General features: G+C 37.4%; 1 protein-coding gene across 2 annotated transcripts in view; it reads right to left on the bottom strand.

The window, feature by feature from the left end:
* ITGB3BP (integrin subunit beta 3 binding protein) overlaps positions 1-19,768 on the bottom strand; it is a 62,131-nt gene continuing 42,363 nt past the window's right edge. The window contains exons 5-9 of one of the 2 annotated variants that reach the window (XR_009451964.1): positions 18,116-18,194; positions 16,638-16,777; positions 15,400-15,459; positions 8,225-8,275; positions 1-337 (exon numbers count right to left, since the gene is read on the bottom strand). Coding sequence is in view for 1 of the 2 variants with exons in the window: in XM_059689306.1 (XP_059545289.1) it covers positions 8,226-8,275; positions 15,400-15,459; positions 16,684-16,777; positions 18,116-18,194 (283 nt within the window). In the remaining variant the exon portion in view is untranslated. The remainder of the gene's footprint in view (positions 338-8,224; positions 8,276-15,399; positions 15,460-16,637; positions 16,778-18,115; positions 18,195-19,768) is intronic. The other variant, XM_059689306.1, reaches the window with a different exon arrangement.

Genomic DNA, 19,768 nt, shown 5'->3' with positions numbered 1-19,768 from the left:
TGCCATTTTCATAAATGCTTTATTAAATCTATCCACAAATGCTAAAAGTATACAGAAACATACATGATATAGAATAAAAGTCAAGATACTTGTCTACATGTTGGCTTATTCATTAAAGGGTCAAGAAGAAATGTATTATTTACATTGAGATTATCTACTGGTGTGTGTAGAAAGTTTAAATTAGCTGCAAGAAATTTTATCTAGACATGCACCTGCCTAGTGCTGTGATCTGGTATTTACTGGGCAGATTAATTACAAACATTTCTTCTGTTCCTTTAAATATGATCAGGCAGATGCAGAAGTTGGTGTTCAGAGTGAATACACTTCTTCTGAATGCCTACAGGATATAAAAGATGATTATTATTAAATCATCAAGAATTAGCTTCCAAATTAACATGCATCACATAGATAAGAAATGATTTAAACACCCATTTATCATGTGATTTCATACCTACTTTAGATACTGGTAATCTCTCATTTGCTTATTTTTGAGCCTTTTAAGCAAGATTCACTTCAGAAATAATTGTCAATATGACTACTCTGACATAGCACTCCTCACTTTATGTGAATATGGATTTTGACATACTTCTGAGAGTGTTCTAAAACTCCAACAGGGCCTATCAAAAACTCCAAAATTCACATGCCTTTTGTCTATAAGCCTTAAGGGCCTTGCAGCAGGTGTTTCCTCCAACAGCTGCCCCCACCCCCAAAAGACAGTATTTACTGACATTCCTATTCACAGTGTGTCCCTCTGGGGACTCCTAGTGGTGGTAGAAGTTTTTGTCTATTTGGCCTTAGGACCCTTGTGTGTAAGGAAGCCTTTAAAGAAAGCTGTCTTTGGCAACTGATGGCATATATTCCCATAGGGCACATGGACCATTCACTCCTGAAATAGCCCTTTCCTTGATTACATTGGTAGTTATGAAGTAAAGCATGATGGGCTGCTATTCTTGAGAGTCTATATATACTTCTTTTTATTTTTTCCAATTTTATTTTATGTCTCCTCCCCCGCCCCCCCCCCCCCCTGCGCCCCCGCATTGACCTTCCTTATATATATTCTTCTTATCCTATAAGAAGATCGGTTGCCAATTAGACAACTTCCACCAACTCTGGTTTGAATCTGGTCTGAACTCCTTTAGAAAACTGAATCACTTTAATATCCTTATATGTTATTGATACACAGTTACCAGAACTAATGGTAACACTATAGAAGGAAGGAAGACCAATTTATTAGTTACTCTGGGGGAGGCACTAATTATTTTGTACCATACCACAGGTAAATGTTATCAGTCCCATTTTATAATTCAAGTTTAGTGGAAGCAAGTATCTTGTTTAAGGCCACACAGCTAAATAGGTAACAGAGCTGGTGATGGACATTTAATCCAAACCCTGTTCTCTATGACAATGCCAGTGCCTGTAAAGATGTTTCATCAGCTGACCATCGCTGCTAGGAAAATTGTGTTGAGAAAGATTCTGAGGCCAAATTCAGGATCCAGCAAAAATAAATGCTTTGATCAATGTGAGGTATGTTGTGGCACAAGAGTAGGGAGTGGCACTATGTTATCTCTACACTGCCATACTGTTCTAGAGAGGAATATCTCAGAACACAAATAAAAAGCAACCCAGTGATGCAGTTTATGAGCAGCATTTTGACAGGATTCATTGTTCATGCAGTTATTCTTTCTGAAACATTTTGGATTGCTCCTTCACCGGTCCGCTTCTGCCTAATGAATAAAGTGTGAACTCAGTAGCCTGGCGGTCACAACTGTCAATGATGGGGCTGGACTCTACCGTTCAATTATTCTGCTTTTCTGCCTTTTTGTTCACATTTTCTCTGCCTACTATGTTTACACAGCCTGTTAAAATTAGTAATTTTTCATTTTTCAAATGCCAAATTCCTAGTAAAGTGCAAAGTTTCCATTACTAGGGTCTGGCTGGCCCTCTGTCAGCCATAATGTAGAGTGGAATAACTAGAACTGACTTTAAAATCATGAACCCTTACAAGCGACCTCATTAAACCACCCTGAGATGATCTGTCTGTTGTTTATTACTATACCACTGCTTATTCTTCATTTGGTACTTGGAGAAGAATGTTTATACTTCTCAGTCTGAAGAGGAAGGAACTTCTGTCAACTCTTTTGCTTTCTATACCCCATGAAAGTGACACATTTAAATGGTCAAAGTCCAGAACACTGGTCCACATGTTACTACTAATAGGACATGCCACTACTCTATACAACACTCTTCCCCGCTATTTTGTTTTCCTTTTACTGTCTAGTCTCAAGTCCAAGGGGTCTTGGTGTTCCTAATTTAATGTTGAAGAGACTAGCCCATTCTACCTCCTACAAAACATATAAGGCAGATGTGTGGTCTTCACTGTTGCAGAAGCACATGGACATGGGAGTCTATTTCAAAGATCCAGCTTTCTTGTCAGGTTCAGGAGAGCACACAGAGTTCCAGATTTAGACTCATGTGGAAGAAGGGAGGTCCCACTTTTGCCTTAGGCAGAATCCATATTAGTGACCCCAAGCTTCTACCAGAGAACCTCCTATATTGGAGATTATCATCAATTCCTCCAAAAATCAAGTTGATACTTCAATCCTCTTTGGACTCAATCCTATTGTGAATTTGCTGTTGCCCAGAACCCTAAAAATACAAAGGGTCTGAACTTGTAGTACTATCATAGCTTGCCATATATTATTATTTCATGTGTATAATAACATAAATCTGATATTCTTAGCTTGATTACTAGGTTTCACAAGGTTGACATTATACATGGTACTATTTATACTAAGCCTCATACTGCTGCTAATGAAGTGATTTACCCACATTATTTCTAGATAAAGGATCCCAGTGTCCCCTACAATATTATCTCACGAGAGGCCCGGTGCACAAATTCATGCACTGGTAGGGTTCCTCAGCCTGGCCTGTGGGATTAGGCTGAAACCGGCTCTCCGACATCCCCTAAGGGGTCCAGGATTGCAAGAGGGGGCAGGCCAGGCCGAGGGACCCCACTGGTATACGATCAGGCAGGGGAGGGGCCACGGGAGAGCTCCAGGGCGTGTCCAGCCTGTCTCGGTCCCGATCAGCTGGACTCCAGCAGCAAGCTAACCTACTGGTTGGAGCATCCGCGCCCTGGTGGTCAGTTCACGTCATAGCGAGCAATTGAGCGGACTTAGCATATCATTAGCATATTACGCTTTGATTGGTTGAATGGATGACCGGGCACTTAGCATATTAGGCTTTTATTATATAGGATTATTTTATAAGACTTCATTTTTTTTTAAATCTTTATCTGAGGATATTTTTCCATTGATTTTTAGAGAGAGTGGAAGAGAGGGGGAAAGACAGAAATATCGATGTGAGAGAAACACATTGATTGGTTGCCTCCTAGACTTGCCCCTACCCCAACCAGGGCCCAGGCCGGGGAGCAGCCTGCAACTAAGGTATGTGCCCTTGACTGGAATGGAACCTGGGACTCTTCAGTTTGGCCTGCAATGCTCTAACACTGAGCCAAATTGGCTCGGGCAAGGCTTCACTTTTTAAAGGCTCTGGGAGTGAATATGTATGGGGTGGTTCCCCTGACTGAGGGCAGAAGCTGATGTGCAGACAGAGAAGTTGGCCACAGTGGCACCACGGATATGATCACTGATAGAGGTTTCCAAGGCATAGGACAAAACCAGATCGTTTAATGCCTTCCCTTAGTCATGCCAGTTGGGCAGCTATGACAAATGGATAAAAGAGCAATGAGAACACAGAAGAGAGGAATCTGAGGAAGCCTCCTGTAAGGTGAGTTATAAGCAGGTTTTGAGAGATGGGCAAAATTTTGCCTTAACCAGTTTGGCTCAGTGGATAGAGTTTAAGCCTGTGGACTGAGGGGTCCCAAGTTCCGGTCAAGGCACTTACCCAGGTTGTGGGCTCGATACCCAGTGGGGTGTGTGTGCGGGAGGCAGCTGATCAATGATTCTCTCTCATCATTGATATTTCTATCTCTTCCTCCCTCTCCCTTCCTCTCTGAAATCAATAAAAACATATTTTAAAAAAGCCATTCCTTTAAAAAAAAAAGATGGGCAAAATTTTGACAATGCTGGGGGAAAAGGTATGCCAAATAGAGGAGACAAGAACAATGGTAAAGAAATGAGGAATGTGTCTGGAGAATGGCAAATAATCTGGAATGACTGAGGCACAATGACAAATTGGAAAGGCACATTGTGGTCAGATCAGGGAGAGTTTTTAAATTTGGATTTTACGTGACTATGGTAGAGTAATATCTTCTAAAGCATAATTTTTCCAGCAGTAAGACAGGCTATACAGAAAAGGGACCAAAGGGCAGAGAGGCAGGTTACAATGGGGATGATGATATTCTGGAGGAGAGGTAATGAAGAAATAAACTAGTGTAGTGGGCATGGGAAAGAGAAGTAAACATTTTTGGAAGTGATATGACATGGCAGCAGTTTGGATGTGGGAACAAAAAGAGAGACAGAATTTTGAGGTTTTGAGCCTTAACATTAGATGAACACAAACCCTAGGAAGGTAGAATAAAGAACAGTTGAGGGGGGGATGAAATCAGCATATTTGGGAGACAACGTATAGCAGCTGAGATGTGGGTTTATATCAGGAGGAGGATCACAAATAGATTTGGAAATAATATACACTAAGGTAAGAACTATAGCCAAGGAATGGATGAGATCATGAAGAAAGTACCCAAAGAGAAAAGAAAACACAGTCAAAAGAACCCAGGGAAATGCCTCAAAAGTAAGTCAAGTTTCATTTCACTGTTACTTCTCTTTGTTGCTTCCCACGGAAAAGGAAGTTACCTGGTAGGTCAACCTTAATTCTTTCAGGTTTTTTAAAAGTACTGCTCAAATTAAAGACTCAGAAGAACACCCCTAACATGTAATGATCTTTACTAGATTCAATGACCGCAAAGCTATTCTCAGTTCCTCTAAAGGTCACTAATGGGACTGTCACAGACTAAATGTGCTTGTTCACCTGTCCAATGTGTAACTGTGAAAATGTGTTTATGATCACCATCAAGTTTTCTGTTGGATTTCCATGGATCAGAAATTTTATAAAAGATTTAACCCTATAATAACTACATGTTTGCATGTGTGCACATATGATATCCTTACTGATTAATAGGATCTAAAACCTTTAACCAGTAGTGAAACCCGACATTCACAGATTACTGCAGTACAGTGGGCAAGAGTACTGACTGACACCAAACTATACAGGTTAGTATCCTGCCTGTCTCTTAGGTAATTCTGGAACAAGATACTTAACTTCTTTGTTTCTCAGTTTCCTTACCTATAAAGACAATAACTATATCTACTTCATATAAGTTATTGTGAAGATTAAATGGGATATCTATGAAGAGCTTATACCAGTACCTGGTATACTGAGAGTGCTCAATAAATATTAGCTGTTATTATAAGCTATTATTTGTTGTGTACAACAGAATGAACAATTTAATGAATGAAAGTGACATTTACTATATAAGGTGCTTTGCAGATATTTTAAGAAGAGGCTAGTTTGTCAGGAAGCTGATACCAATTATTTGAGATACCATTTCCAAAGAAATGTATTTTCAGAATAGAATAGAATTATTTCATTTTGCATTGTTTCTAAGAGATAGCAGCAACATCGGGTTAGCTTCTAAGAAAATTAATATTGATGCCCCAAGTTTGGGATAATGGTAGTTCTTAATGTGAACCTTCAATTACAGGTATAGTAAACACTAATAACACATCATGACTCATGTTGCTTCTAGCTGGCTAAGTTATAATAAGCTATTTAGAAATATGTCATGTTTTACTTGTATTGCTGAATCCACAGGAACTGTTTTAAAGAAAAGGAATAACTAATTAATATGTAATTAATCAATTTAGCACATTTAGAAATTGATAGACTTGTTATATCTTGTTCAGACAGATGTGCCCTATAACTCACCTGTCAGTATCTAGTTAGATATTTCTACTAAAGGTACTCAATTAAGTGTCCTCTTTATATTTACTTAGATACCTCGCTCTGAATTAAACTTAGCCTGGTCAGATCAACAGTGTTTTCTTTTTTTTTTTTTAATTAAATCTTTATTGTTCAGATTATTACATTTGTTCCTCTTTTTCCCCCCCATAACTCCCCTCCTCCCAGTTCCCGCCCCACCATCCGCCCTCACTCCCCACCCACTGTCCTCATCCATAGGTGCACAATTTTTGTCCAGTCTCTTCCCGCATCTCCCACACCCCTTTCCCCTCCAAGAATAGTCAGTCCATTCCCTTTCTATGTCCCTGATTCTATTATGATCACCAGATTATTTATTCACTTGATTCTTAGATTCACTTGTTGATAGATGCATGTTTGTTGTTCATAATTTGTATCTTTACCTTTTTCTTCTTCTTCCTCTTCTTAAAGTATACCTTTCAGCATTTCATATAATACTGGTTTGGTGATGATGAACTCCTTTAGCTTTTCCTTATCTGTGAAGCTCTTTATCTGACCTTCAGTTCTGAATGATAGCTTTGCTGGATAAAGTAATCTTGGTTGTAGGTTCTTGGTATTCATCACTTTGAATATTTTTTGCCATTCCCTTCTGGCCTGCAAAGTTTCTGTTGAGAAATCAGCTGACAGTCGTATGGGTATTCCCTTGTAGGTAACTGAGTTTCTTTCTCTTGCTGCTTCTAAGATTCTCTCTTTGTCCTTTGCTCTTGGCATTTTAATTATGATGTGTCTTGGTGTGGTCCTCTTTGGATTCCTTTTGTTTGGGGTTCTCTGCGCTTCCTGGACCTGTAAGTCTATTTCATCAGGTAGGGGAAGTTTTCTGTCATTATTTCTTCAAATAGGTTTTCAATATCTTGCTCTCTCTCATCTTCTGGCACCCCTATAATTCTGATGTTGGTACGCTTGAAGCTGTCCCAGAGGCTCATTACACTGTCTTCGTATTTTCGGATTCTTTTTTCATTTTGCTTTTCTGGTTGGGTGTTTTTTGCTTCTTCGCGTTTCAAATCTTTGCCTTGATTCTTGCGCTCCTCTGGTCTGCTGTTGGGAGTCTGTATAGTATTCGTTATTTCAGTCCGTGAATGCTTAATTTCTAGTTGGTTCTTTATCATAACATCGAGGGTCTCATTAGATTTCTTGAGGATCTCACTACATTTATCGGCGGCTTCTAGACAGTTCTTAAGAGACCTTAAAAGTGTGGTTCTGAACTCAATATCCTCCATTGACAGTTTTGTCCTGTTTCTTTGTCTCAGCATCTTTTATGCTTTCTTGGTGCACCCCCTAGTGGTCTTTGTGTGCAGTCTTGTTGTAGTTAAGCCTTGATTGTTGTCGGCAATACCGGGGGTGATTTGACCTCCAGCTAACTGGCTATGAGAGTCCGCTGTGTCTGCAGTGGGAGAGCTTCTGTGCTGGATCTCTAGGGCGGTGCTAATCTAGCGTTTGCCTGAGGCTATCCGGCAACTGGCTCTGCGCAGGGCTTGGGCGGGGCGGGTCCCTGGGGATCTACAGGGTGGGCTGGAGCGAGCAGTTATGGCTGCTCTCAGTTCCGTCCCTAGGGGCTCTGCCTCATAGAGTCCCAGCAACCGTGCAAACCTCGGAGAGAAAGCTGCCTTCGAGTTCCGACCGAAGCTAGACAGTCCCGCTTCTCCTGTTTGAGACTGGGTCCCTAGAGACTCGCCCGGATCTGGAGCTCAGAGTCTGAAATTCCCTCCCGATTGAAAACAACAACCGCGCCCTCCGCCTCCAGCCCGCTCCGTGTGCACTCCGCACCTTAGTATTTCACTTCAGCACTGCGCCTCCTCTGAGTCTGGGTATGATATTCTCTTTCCTCCTAGTTGTAGAATTTCCACTCAGCCAGCCTTCCTGTGGTTCTGGATGATGTCCGTTCCGTCTTTTAGTTGTTTTTTGAAGTGGTTGTTCGAGGCAGCAATCTCCGGCGTTAACCTATGCCGCCATCTTGGTTTCTCCAAAAGCTAGACCATATTCTTGTCCAAAAACAATTTTCCAACAGTGTTTTCTTAAAATCAGTCTCTAACTCATAGATTTTGTCAAACTTCCCTCCTACTGTTTATCAGAACAGATAAAATATAATCAACTAAGCTCCAAAGCACATGGCCCTATTTTCTTTGTAGACAGACAGTACCAAATTTGCTGCAAATAAAATGTTTCCAACTGAACAAAGCAGTGAAATTTAACAAGATTATACTTAATTAGAAAGGTGAAGCATTACCTCAATTTAAAATGGCCTTCAGGAATTCATAGCTGTCAAGATGACGTAACTCTGTATGAAAGAAAAAAGATTTTTTTTCAGAAAATAATTCAATGCAAGTTGTCACAGTATATGATGCAGAATAAATGCTGAATCAAAATGAAATTAAAATAAAGAGCCCAAACATAAAGTTTTATTTTACATTATAATTAGCAGCTTTGGGGCTATAAATTCTCATTTCAACTGATTTGCCTGACTCTGTTTCAGAATGTATATTTAAAAATTTAGGATGAAAACTGCCAAGAGATTTATTATTATAATGTATGGTTATGGTTTATTACAATTGTCTTTTGTGCTAGCTTCTATGATTCTTGTCTTGTTCATTAGTGTATAGAAGAGTGCCTGGCTCATAGTAGGTATTCAATAAATGTTGAGTGAATGAGGCATTAAGGAGATAGCAATTTGTAAGTATTTGAAAATATTTTGGTAATTCCTTTAAAAAATTCTTAGAGTGCCCATTTGTTTTTATTCATTCACTGAACATGCACTGTGGACCTTCTATCCGGGCTCTATAGTAGGCTGCGGGGCAACAATATAGAGATGGCTTTTATTTGTTTGCGGAGAAGAGCCCAGAAAGAGCCCTGTAACCACACAATCACAATACACAACACTGTAATGTGATACATTTATAAACATTCAGACAAGTGTTGTAGAAGTCTAGAAGATGAAGCAATTTAGCTTGGAGAGTCTCACAGAGAATGTGGCACCTAAAACTGGCCTTAAAGAATGAGCAGAAGTTTACTAGATGGAGAAGAAAGAAAGAGCACCCCAGGTTGAGAGAGAAGCAGTAGAGAGGCCTGGAGTCCCAATTTGTGAATAGCATGAATTAAAATGACTACTTTCCTCCTACGTGAGGTCTGAGCTGAAGGAAAAAAATCACCTAACATTTACTTATTACACAAGTTCTGCTTTAAACTATATAATTAGCTATATAACACTATAAATATCTATTATTACATATGTGTTTAAAATATATAAACCACTTAGAGAATTTAACTAACTTTTTTTTGAGGAGCTTTTCTGACTACTCTAAGTTAAAATGGGGGAAAAAAGTTCAACTGTCAGGTGACATAAAAGCAATTTCTAATAAATGTGCCAGAATAATTTTTCTCCATCTCAAGAACAGTTAGTCTTCAGTCTGTTCATTACTGTCTTTTTATAGTATTTTTATTTAATAAAACCTATTAAGACTACCATACAAATCTCTTTACTTATGCTTTTATCTTTTAGCTGATCAATTTTTATATTGCTGACATCCCTTCTTCACCATTTGCTCATTTAAAAATTCATAGTATGTGAGCTATGTCTCTGGAGAAAATGTCTATAAAATTTGTTACAGCTGGCAAATGTGTATGAGTCAGTGATAGCACATGACTAAATGCTTCACAGAAAATAAAATTTGTTTCTGTAGTAAGCAGAACTGTTTAAATGTTATTTATTTTTATGTTTCAAAGAAAATATATTGTGAAGTGCTGCATTGATTTAATACGCAACAATGTCTGTGTACACGCTGTAGAAAGAAAATTTATGAAACCTTTGCACAACTCCTTTAATTGAATTTTCCAAATCTCTCACCACACACAAATAATCAATATCTTCTGCAGAGAAAACCAGTCAGAATTATTACAGTCTTTCGTTTCAATTTTGTTGTCATCAGCACATACAGAGCACCTGGATATTTGTAATGTCTGGTAGCAGGTTATTTATACCTCTTAAACACATAATTGCTATTAAATGAATTCAGGTCTATGGTTTAATTTTTTTAAATGATTACTTAAAGATAAAAATTATCATACTTCTAGCATAATATAAATAAATTTAAATTATGGAAAAAATTACTTAAAAAGCTGTGAAAAGTAATAAAGCAGTTTTTCCTTAAATCCTAGACAAATATCAAGTAAGCAGTTGAAACGTATCCCCCAAACAGTGCTAAATAATGTAAAAAAAGGCATTATCATTATTACGAGGAAAGGTATAACCCAGGTACAGCTTACATGACAGCTGAACCCTTACAAAGAGCTGAGGACTACAATTGTACATTAATGGATATTTGTGTGACCAAAACTAATATCTCCATTTTCTACAAATCTTCTGATAAACTTAGAATGTTGAAGCACAAAGGAAATTTTTGTTGTTTCTCCTAAAACTCTTAATGTCTAAACATTAAACTTCAGTGCTTTTAAAACTAAGCATTTGTTCGAAAAAGAATATTCTTTAATTGTTAAGATATAACAGAAAAAAACACCCTTTTAGAAGTAAAATTATTTAGCTGATATAATGAATACTTTTTTCAAGACTGTGTGGGAAAAAGAACAACATATTTTTAAGTTGAAAAATACTTCAGTGGGTGGTTAGAATGAAAAGGCAATATCAAACTATTTTATAGTCTTAGAACAGAAAAAGTTTAAAATTTGTCCTGTAGTCCACAAATTTGAAAACTTTAAAATCCTATAACTAAGATGAATTTTACAATGTAAGAGACAGTTAAGTTAGCTAAAGAAAACAGAAACATTATAGTCTGTGCTTTTCTTTTTAAGGCTAGCAATAGAAATGCTGAAATATTTTGTATTACAAACAGCTGAAACAAGCAACTTTTTTGAACAATAGAAAGTTCAGATGGTTAACATTTCATTTAAAATATGCATACTACAACCTACACAATTATTCTCAAAAATAATAAAATATGTTTTGGACTGAAGTTAAGTGTCTAGATTCCATATCTTGGCAACTGCTCTATAATTTGCTTACATTCTTTTCAAAAACATTTTGTTTACTGGAAGCAGTAGACACAGACAAACAATGATGGCATTTTCTAATATCTCCAGAAAAAATGAAAATACTAAGTACTATATAATGCCATCTATTGACTTAGGAATATTTGTATTAAGTTGTTTTAAGTTGAGGATGATTATGTAAAGTAAATTTTATGCCTTACCATGTGATGATAATGTGATATTCCGTCTCTATCAATCCATTGAATGGTCATGTTTTAAATGTTCAGCATAACAAATTAAAAATAATTATGAAAATTCACATCCAAATGTAATAGAAAAAGAACTTTTCATTTCATTATTTTTTTAATAGTCATAAAGCCAATATTATTAAGGAAAGTGAAGTTAGGCTTACTTCCTAAGTAACTTAAAAGAAGCCTTCCTTTGTTTAAGAAATTTGTAGTTAGCAAACTATAAAAAACCTAGAGTATATTATACACTCAATCAAGGCATCCCCTGATTTAAAAACTATAAAAATCTCAGTGTACTCTTTTCAATTTTTTTAATAAGTTATATAAAGTTTTAAGAATCGGTGTCAGATGTCTATTTATTTAAAACATTAGTGTTATTTTTACAAGTATACTCCTGTGTGTGTAATAAAGACTGCAACTGATGCTAAAGAAGCCAGCAATGAACTTTAAAGAATATACAACTAAGGGACCAATTTGAAGGGTCCACTACAACATTAGTCTTGGAATTCTCCTGGTATTGTCTACTTTAACTATTCTAGGAAAATTTTATAAGAATCTGAAGGACATTCCTCTTCTTTTTTTAAAATATACTTTTATTGATTTCCGAGAGAACTGGAGAGGGAGAGAGAGATAGAAACATTAAGGATGAAAGAAAATCATTGATCAGCTGCCTCCTGCACATCCCCTACTGGGGATCGAGCCCACAACCCAGGCATGTTCTCTGACCAGAATAGAACCATGATCTCCTGGTTCATGGGCTGACGCTCAACCACTGAGCAACACTGGCCGGGCTGAAGGACATTCTTTTGATAATGAAACAAGTATTTGTTTATTCTCATTTCATAATTACCTAATAAAAGAAATCTAACACATATTACAGGGCTGGATTTTTATATTATATATCTCCTAACTATATACTTTCCAACATTATGAACATACACAAAACATTTTTAAATTTATACAATTCTAGGTAACAGCATACCAAAAGAGAAAAGTAGAAATTTCTATAAGATGTTCAAGGCCAGGTCTCCAAATAAGAAACATATAAACAAACTAGTTTGAGATATTGGACAAAACTAACAAAGTCCTCTTAAAATGAATGTATGAATAGAAAGAGTTTAAAGTTATTAGCTTAGCAAAAAATTCACATATATATGTGCATGTCACGCTGCACATCAACTTTAACCAAAAAATAAAACAAAACAAAATATGCCACCAAAATAAAAATCCTATATAATAAAAGCCCAATATGCAAAGTGTCCCCTTGGGTGGTCATTTGACCAGGAGCCTGGGAGTTTGACTGCTCGCTATGACATGCGCTGACCACCAGGAGGTGGTGTGGAACGTGACAGGTGTTGGTGACCACTGCGACTTCTTGCCAGCTACCTGGGGGCAGGTGTGATGGGGATGGAGGTGCAGTGAGAATGCAGGGTATCCGCCAAGCTCGTTCTCACTCCCCCTGCTCCCCTCCCCTGGGATGCCAGGGCTCATGTGCTGGGGAAGCCCCTGTGCTCAGGTGCTGGGAGCCCACGAGGAGCCCGCCCCACATCCACGCGGCCTCTTCCGGGTGAGCTGGGCAGCAGCCACCAGGACCACAGGGGCCGGGTCGGGTTCCCCGTGGGTTCATGCAGGAGCCGGTCGGTGAGGCTGGCCGGGAGAGAGCATGCTGCTCACCCAACTTCTGTGTGGTGCTGCTGGGCGACCCAGAGGCCCACAGTATGCCCTGGCCTGCAGCGTCCGGCCATGCTCACCGCATCTCTGTGTGGGGACTAGGGTACCATGCCTCAGGCGTAAGGGGGCTCACGGGGGCCCGGGGGCCCAGAGGTCAACTGGGACCTGCCCTTCCATGCCAGATGCTAGCGCTTTGATTGCCGACCATGCCTAGGGACTGCACCCATTCACCGATTTTGTGCACCAGGCCTCTAGTATACACATAATACTAGGAACCACATAAAGAGAAAAAAAGAAAAGCACCCAGAAAAACATATAGCTCAGCCCTGGCCAGTTAGCTCAGTTGGTTAGAGCATCATCCCAATATGCCATGGTTGTGGGTTTGATCCCTGGTCAGAGCACATACAAGAATCAACCAATAAATGCATAAGTAAATAGAATCACAAATAGATGTTCTCTCTCTCCCCCGCCTTCCTCTCTAAAATAAATTAATTAAAAATATATTTCAAACTCAAATTATAAAGACAGACTTCAGACTTATTTTTCAGGCATTACTTCAAAATAGTTAAAGAGTTACTGAAGGTTTGGATACCTTAGGAAATATAAGGAGCTAGTGTAGTTCTTGCCAAGAAACTGAAATGGAAGATGACATATATTCTAGTATATACAATATATATTAAAACATAATGTAAGTTATGTACATACTAACTCAATTTTCATTTGAACCACAACAAAAAATCAATGCTTATTAGAAATTTAAAAACACGATTTAATGATACAATCCTCTCTATGCATGAAGAAATACTTAGTCCTTAGGGAAAACTTGGTAATGGCTAAATCAGTTTTAATGCCTAAAATATTAGAAAACAGATTTAAGACCGATCATGCATAAACACACAAAGAATCAGTATATACTGGATAACTGAAAGGCAAGAATTGTTTAACACATGGAAATAAATTTAATGTCTTAATAAATGTTTAGGGAAGGAAACAATTCTTTTGGAAAATTTTCTCCATTAATTATCAGCAGTGAAAATTCACTTATTTATTCTATAATTTTCCCTACCTCATTTTTCCAAAACTGTTGGCTAAAGCCAAGTATGTAAAGCCTAATTCTAATTAGTCCCAGGAAATCACATATTTAAAAGAAAATCACACAATTGGCATAGAATATATAGAGTCAAGATTTCTTCTAACTGGGAAATAATAAATGTTCCAATTTCCTATTATAATTCTCTAAAACTTGTCACGTTTAGAGAGAATGAAACCACTGAAACCCATATATCAAGTTCGCCAGGCAGGAGAAAAGAAATCTCAAGCCTTTTAAGAAAAGGGCTACCATCATGTTCTTAAATGCTTGGGATCACAATGAAGTTAGCTGCTCAACTGAATAGCTCAGGAAGCCTGCTCAGCTCCCTTCCCACAGGGGTTCTGGAAGAGGGGTTCTGCTGGCCTGCTGTGACTTAGCTGGCACCCACCAGCAGGGAATCCTAGTGCTTTCCACTGCAAAGTCATCACCAGCTGTTAAAGATCCTAAAACAGTCTAACAGAATAGATTGGCTGAACCAGTTTCAATTATGCTTCATGTCTGAATCTGAAAGCTGGGATGACTGGATGATTTGATTTGTTTTAGGAAGAGGCAATATGGAATAATGAAAAGATCATACTTTCTGAGATCAGACTGGTCTTTAGTTGGAATCCTTTCGCTGACACTTAAGTAGCAGTGTTTGGACAAGTTACTTAACATTTTCTGTGACCTTGTTCCTTATCTGTAATGGCAATAATAGCAGCTATCTTACAGAGCTGCTGTGAGGATAATAATCATAGTAATTATTGGTCCTCAAAAGTCATCATTGGTACTCAAAAATGATAGATTAAAACATGGCCTACCCACGCATTTCAAGGCCTACCTCTAGTTTTTAGTAGAGATTGCTAATGGCATTCATGTCAGTGATATTAAAATGATGCCTCTTAAGCTGGTTAAAAGGTTTTAATATTTAACAGCCCATGATTATTTTGCTTACTGAGGTTGGATGTGCATGTGTTATGGGAACTTAAAACCTGCTAATTTAATTACCCATACTGTTAATGCTCAGAAGCATAAGAGTTAACAGTAGATTCAACATCATTAATGATCTGAAAGTTTTCAGAACACTGGTTACAAAGTAACTTTATGCTTTGCGTCTCCTTCTAATTCACCATTAAAACCTGCTATATATTAATGCATTGTTGCCCCATTTATCTGGATTCTCAAAACAGAACTTTTAATAAAACTACAAATCTTAAACTGAAACTTATATTTCAAAAGATATTTTAAAAGTTCAGTCATCAGTGAAGTTGAGCTCTTCAGACCTGGTCTTCTGCTAAATGCAATATAAAATTTTTCAAAGAAGATTCCTGGTCTTTTAAGAGTATACTAAAAGACTCATAATGATTGTTTTTAAATGGTAAAATGAGATGAAAGGATTATATTTATATAATAAATTAAAATACAACTTTTTACCTTTGTTAGAAAGTCCTGAACTCTTCTTTTCAAACAGTTTTTGTTTTATTACTTTTGTCACTAGAAGGAAAAAAATGTTAAGAATTAACATGGAACGTGAATAATTTCTCATGTTGGAATAAACTTCATGAAAAAAAATTCAAAGTAATACAGATGCATAGGTAGCAAACACAAAATGCAGTACTTTATCATACATACTACAGTAGGCCCTTGGGTTACGTTGGAGATCCGTTCCTACGGCGCGACGTAATGTGATTGTCGCCGTAAGTCGGAACCCACCTTCATAAGCACCTATGTCCCTCACATGGAGCGCATACACAGCAGTAATGAAGTCTAACAGTAAAAAAATTAAAAAAAAAAGATAACAATTCCTGATCTTTACTTGTGGGAAATAAATAATAAAAAACATAAAGTACATATGTACATACGTTGAAATGACGGAACATTTTTTTTTTATAAATAAATGGGAGATGGCGACGTTACCACAAAATGACAGAGTCCGACGTAACCCGAGGACTGTCTGTATATTTAAAGAATGAGCACCACATAAAAAAAACTCCAATTACAGTTTTGAAGGTACATTCTTTCCCTTTACATTAAAGAGGAATCCCTGAAATAACATATCCTGGGGTAAAAGATATGTGGCTTCTTATTCTTTAAATACTATTTCTCTCACATTTCCAGTAGTGATATATATAAAGCGGATCAATGAGCGGATAAAAAAGCGGTGGTACATTTATACCATGGAATACTATGCAGTGGTAAAAAAGAAGAACCTCTTAGCCTTTGAGACAGCATGGAGAACCCTAAGTGCAATAAGCCAGTCAGAGAAAGACAAGTATCACATGATCTCACTCATATGTGAAATCTAATTAACAAAATAAACTGCTGAACAGAGTGGATCCAGAGACATGGAAGCATGGACCAGAGTGTGGAATCTCAGATGGAAGGTGGGAGAGGATGGATAGGTGGGAGGTGATCAACCAAAGAACTTACATGTACATATGTATAACCTATGGACACAGAAAATAGGGTGGTGAAAGCCTGGGGTGGGGGTGGGCTAGAGGAGGCCAATGGGGGTAAAAAGGGAATATATATATGTAATACTTTCAAAAATAAAGATGAAAAAAAAAAGAATGTTGGAAAAAAAATAAAGAAGTCTTCTAAATTTGGGAAAATTAATAGGCTTATCTCTAAATAGGCTTTATGGCTAAAGTTGAAAATATTAAAATATTTACAAACAAGGAATGGAGAGACACCATTGTAAACTCATAGTCTTCTTACTTAGTTCTTTCGTTTTCTTCATTTCTCTTTTTAAGAAACATGGTCCATAAGAGATACCAATGAGATTTTGAAGCTTTCTACTGTCCTTCAAAGCCTAAAAGAAAGTCATTTTAAATGAGTTAAGTAAGTTCTCTTCAAATATAGTATTACTGACAACTCTAATGAAAATATTATTTCCTTCATCTGAAAAACTTAAACTCTATGGTAGGAAATTTTCTGGTAGGTCAACTATTGTGAGTCTTAAAATGCTTGCATAAAAATAATTTATTAATTAAAAAGACTAAACATAATCTACAAATTTACTTTTACATGTGAAAAAGATAGGTATTACTAAAATGTTATAGTTTATTAATGTTCATAAAAGAAAAGAAACTGCCATGAAAAGTAAATTAAACATATCCCCTGCAAACTCTTTCCTGAATGGGATTCTCCAATCTGGGGCTTTTCTCCTATTCTCTGTTTTCAAATGGGATAGAATTATGAAATATTATATGCCAAATGTGCCAATATATTGGACAATCTGGACTAAGTGGAAAATTCCTAGAAACATACACTTTTCCAAAACTGAAACAGGAGGAATTAGAGAGTCTATATAGACAGGTTACAACTAGTGAAACCGAAGCAGTCATCACCAATCTGTAGTCCCATCAAAAGTAAAAAAAACAAACAAACCAACAACAACAACAAAAACACTACAAAGAAAGAAAATTATAGGCCACTATCCCTGATGAACATAGAAGATAAATTCCTCTACAAAACATTAGTAAACTGGATCCAGCAATACATTAAAAAGTGCATACACCATAATCAAATGGGATTTATTTCTGGGATGCAAGGTTGGTTCAATATCTGCAAATCAATAAATGTGATACATCATATAAACAAAATGAAGGATAAAATCACATGATCATATCATATCAATAGAGTAAAAAAAAAGCATTTGATAAAATCTAGCATCCATTTATGATCAAAACTCTCAACAAAGTGGGAACAGAGGGAACACATACCTCATCATAATAAAGGTAACATGACAAACCAACAGCCAACATCATATTCAATGGGCAAAAACTAAAAGCATTTCCCTTAAGATGGGGAACAAGACAGGGATGTCCTCTTTCATCACTCTATTCAACATAGTACTGGAAATCCTAGCCACAGCAGTCAGACAAGAAGAAGAAATAAAAGAAGGAAGAAGTGAAACTGTCATTATTCACAGAGGACATAATACTGTATGTGGGGAACCCTAAAGATTCCACCAAAATACTACTGGAATGAGAAATGAATTCAGTGAAGTAGCAGAATATAAAATAAATATCCAAAAATCAATTGCATTTCTATACAACAATAATGAACTATCAGAAAAGGAAACTAAAAAACAATCCCATTTACAATTGCATCAAAAAATATATAATATGCCAAAAAAAGCGCAAACCTGAGTGATACTTAAACTTTGCGTTATTTCCATGATTTCCTCTGATGGTTTCTCAACTTTAGATAGCAACACCATTAATCTATGAATAAAGAAAAATATTGTATTTAGCAAGAAGATCAAGCATTTAAACACAAGTCATTTTCAGAGCTTTAATTCTTTTTTGAAAAAGGATTTTACATTCAGTTTCCTATTCATTTTCTTTACATTTTTTCCAAGTGGTTAGAGATGTAAATGCTTCTCCTCCATTCTTTCATTCCTTTACAAGACAATCTATATTATCAACCATCCTGTCTTTTAGAGTTTTGCTATTCCTCATTCCCACTGAGTAGGAGAAAAGATTGTAGGCCTAAGAAATGTCTAAGCTTGTAGAGAATTTTTATTAAGCATTTATTTGAGCCACACTGGCAACATGTTGGGAAGCCTGATCACAAATGCTCCCGGAGAATGACAGTTTTGTTGTTTCTTTTACACATTTGGAATTAAGGACGGAACATGAAAAAGATTACATAAAGGTGGGAGAAAAGTCTAGGATAGTTAACAAGATTATGTGCTCCCTTTTGGGTGGGTAAACTTTCAAGGGGTCTGGAAAAGAGGACTGTTCCACAGTTCAAAGGTGTGTTAACCTAGATACACAAAAATAGTAGACTGGGCTGGATTAAAAATCTTTTACTAGAGAAGTTACAGTCCTGGGGCATGATAACCCACTATGACCTGCCCAGTTAGGAATTTATGATCAGATCAACCTGTAAGGTTACTTTCAGTCAGACTTATTACAGAGCCCCTTTTTCGTCTACAAGATGTAGTTGGCTTATTCCATTCTCCACGATACCAGTTTGAGAGCACGAATAGACCATCATCTCCTTATTTACCTAAATCTAAGCCTATGAATCAGTGTTACAAGGTGATTTTTTAAAAATAAAAATGTTTTATGGCTTTAATATATTCCAGTGTGAAAAAGATACAAAGGCACTCTCAAAAAAAACTTCACTTGTAATCCTACTTCTCAAACATATCTCTAGTTAGCATTTTAACATTCTGGAACAATCCTTAGTTTTTTTTTTTTAAACATTTCTATAACTTTATATCATACTTCCTTTCTTTATAAAACATTACATACATATAATTTGGGGCACATCATCCATGGCTATAATTTTGAAGGCTATAATTTGGGGTCATTTACAGTTTTTTAATTGAAATATATTTGACATGTGTAAATTTAAAGTATACAACATGTTAATTTGATAGATTTATATGTTTTAACTAGAGACCAGGTACAAGGATTTGTGCACTGGTGGGGGTCCCTAGGCCTGGCCTGCGGGTATCGACTGAAACCAGCAGTCGTACAGCCCCTGAGGGATGTAGTAGTGCCAAAGCGGCAGGCAGCCAGGGAGGAGCCTGAGCCTGGGCTGGCGCTGCACTGCACCGCTCCTGCTCATCCCAGTCCTGCTGCGCAGACTGCTGCCAACACTCGGTAGGCTCGCTGCCGCTCCACTGCAGTCTCTGCGTCCGTCCTAGGGCAATACTGGCACACCCATGACCAAGAAGTGGCTGTAGGCTCACGCCAAGTCAGTCCCGATGTGGGTCCCAGTCTGGATGGGGGAGGGGTGCACAGGGGGAGTCTCCACGGGATAGGCTTGGGCCACCGCAGTTGTG

This window comes from Myotis daubentonii, chromosome 3, assembly GCF_963259705.1.
Source record: "Myotis daubentonii chromosome 3, mMyoDau2.1, whole genome shotgun sequence".
Classification (NCBI taxonomy): Eukaryota; Metazoa; Chordata; class Mammalia; order Chiroptera; family Vespertilionidae; genus Myotis; species Myotis daubentonii.
The sequence above is the reverse complement of the archived record's forward strand: the minus strand, read 5'-3'. Positions and strand labels throughout refer to the sequence as shown.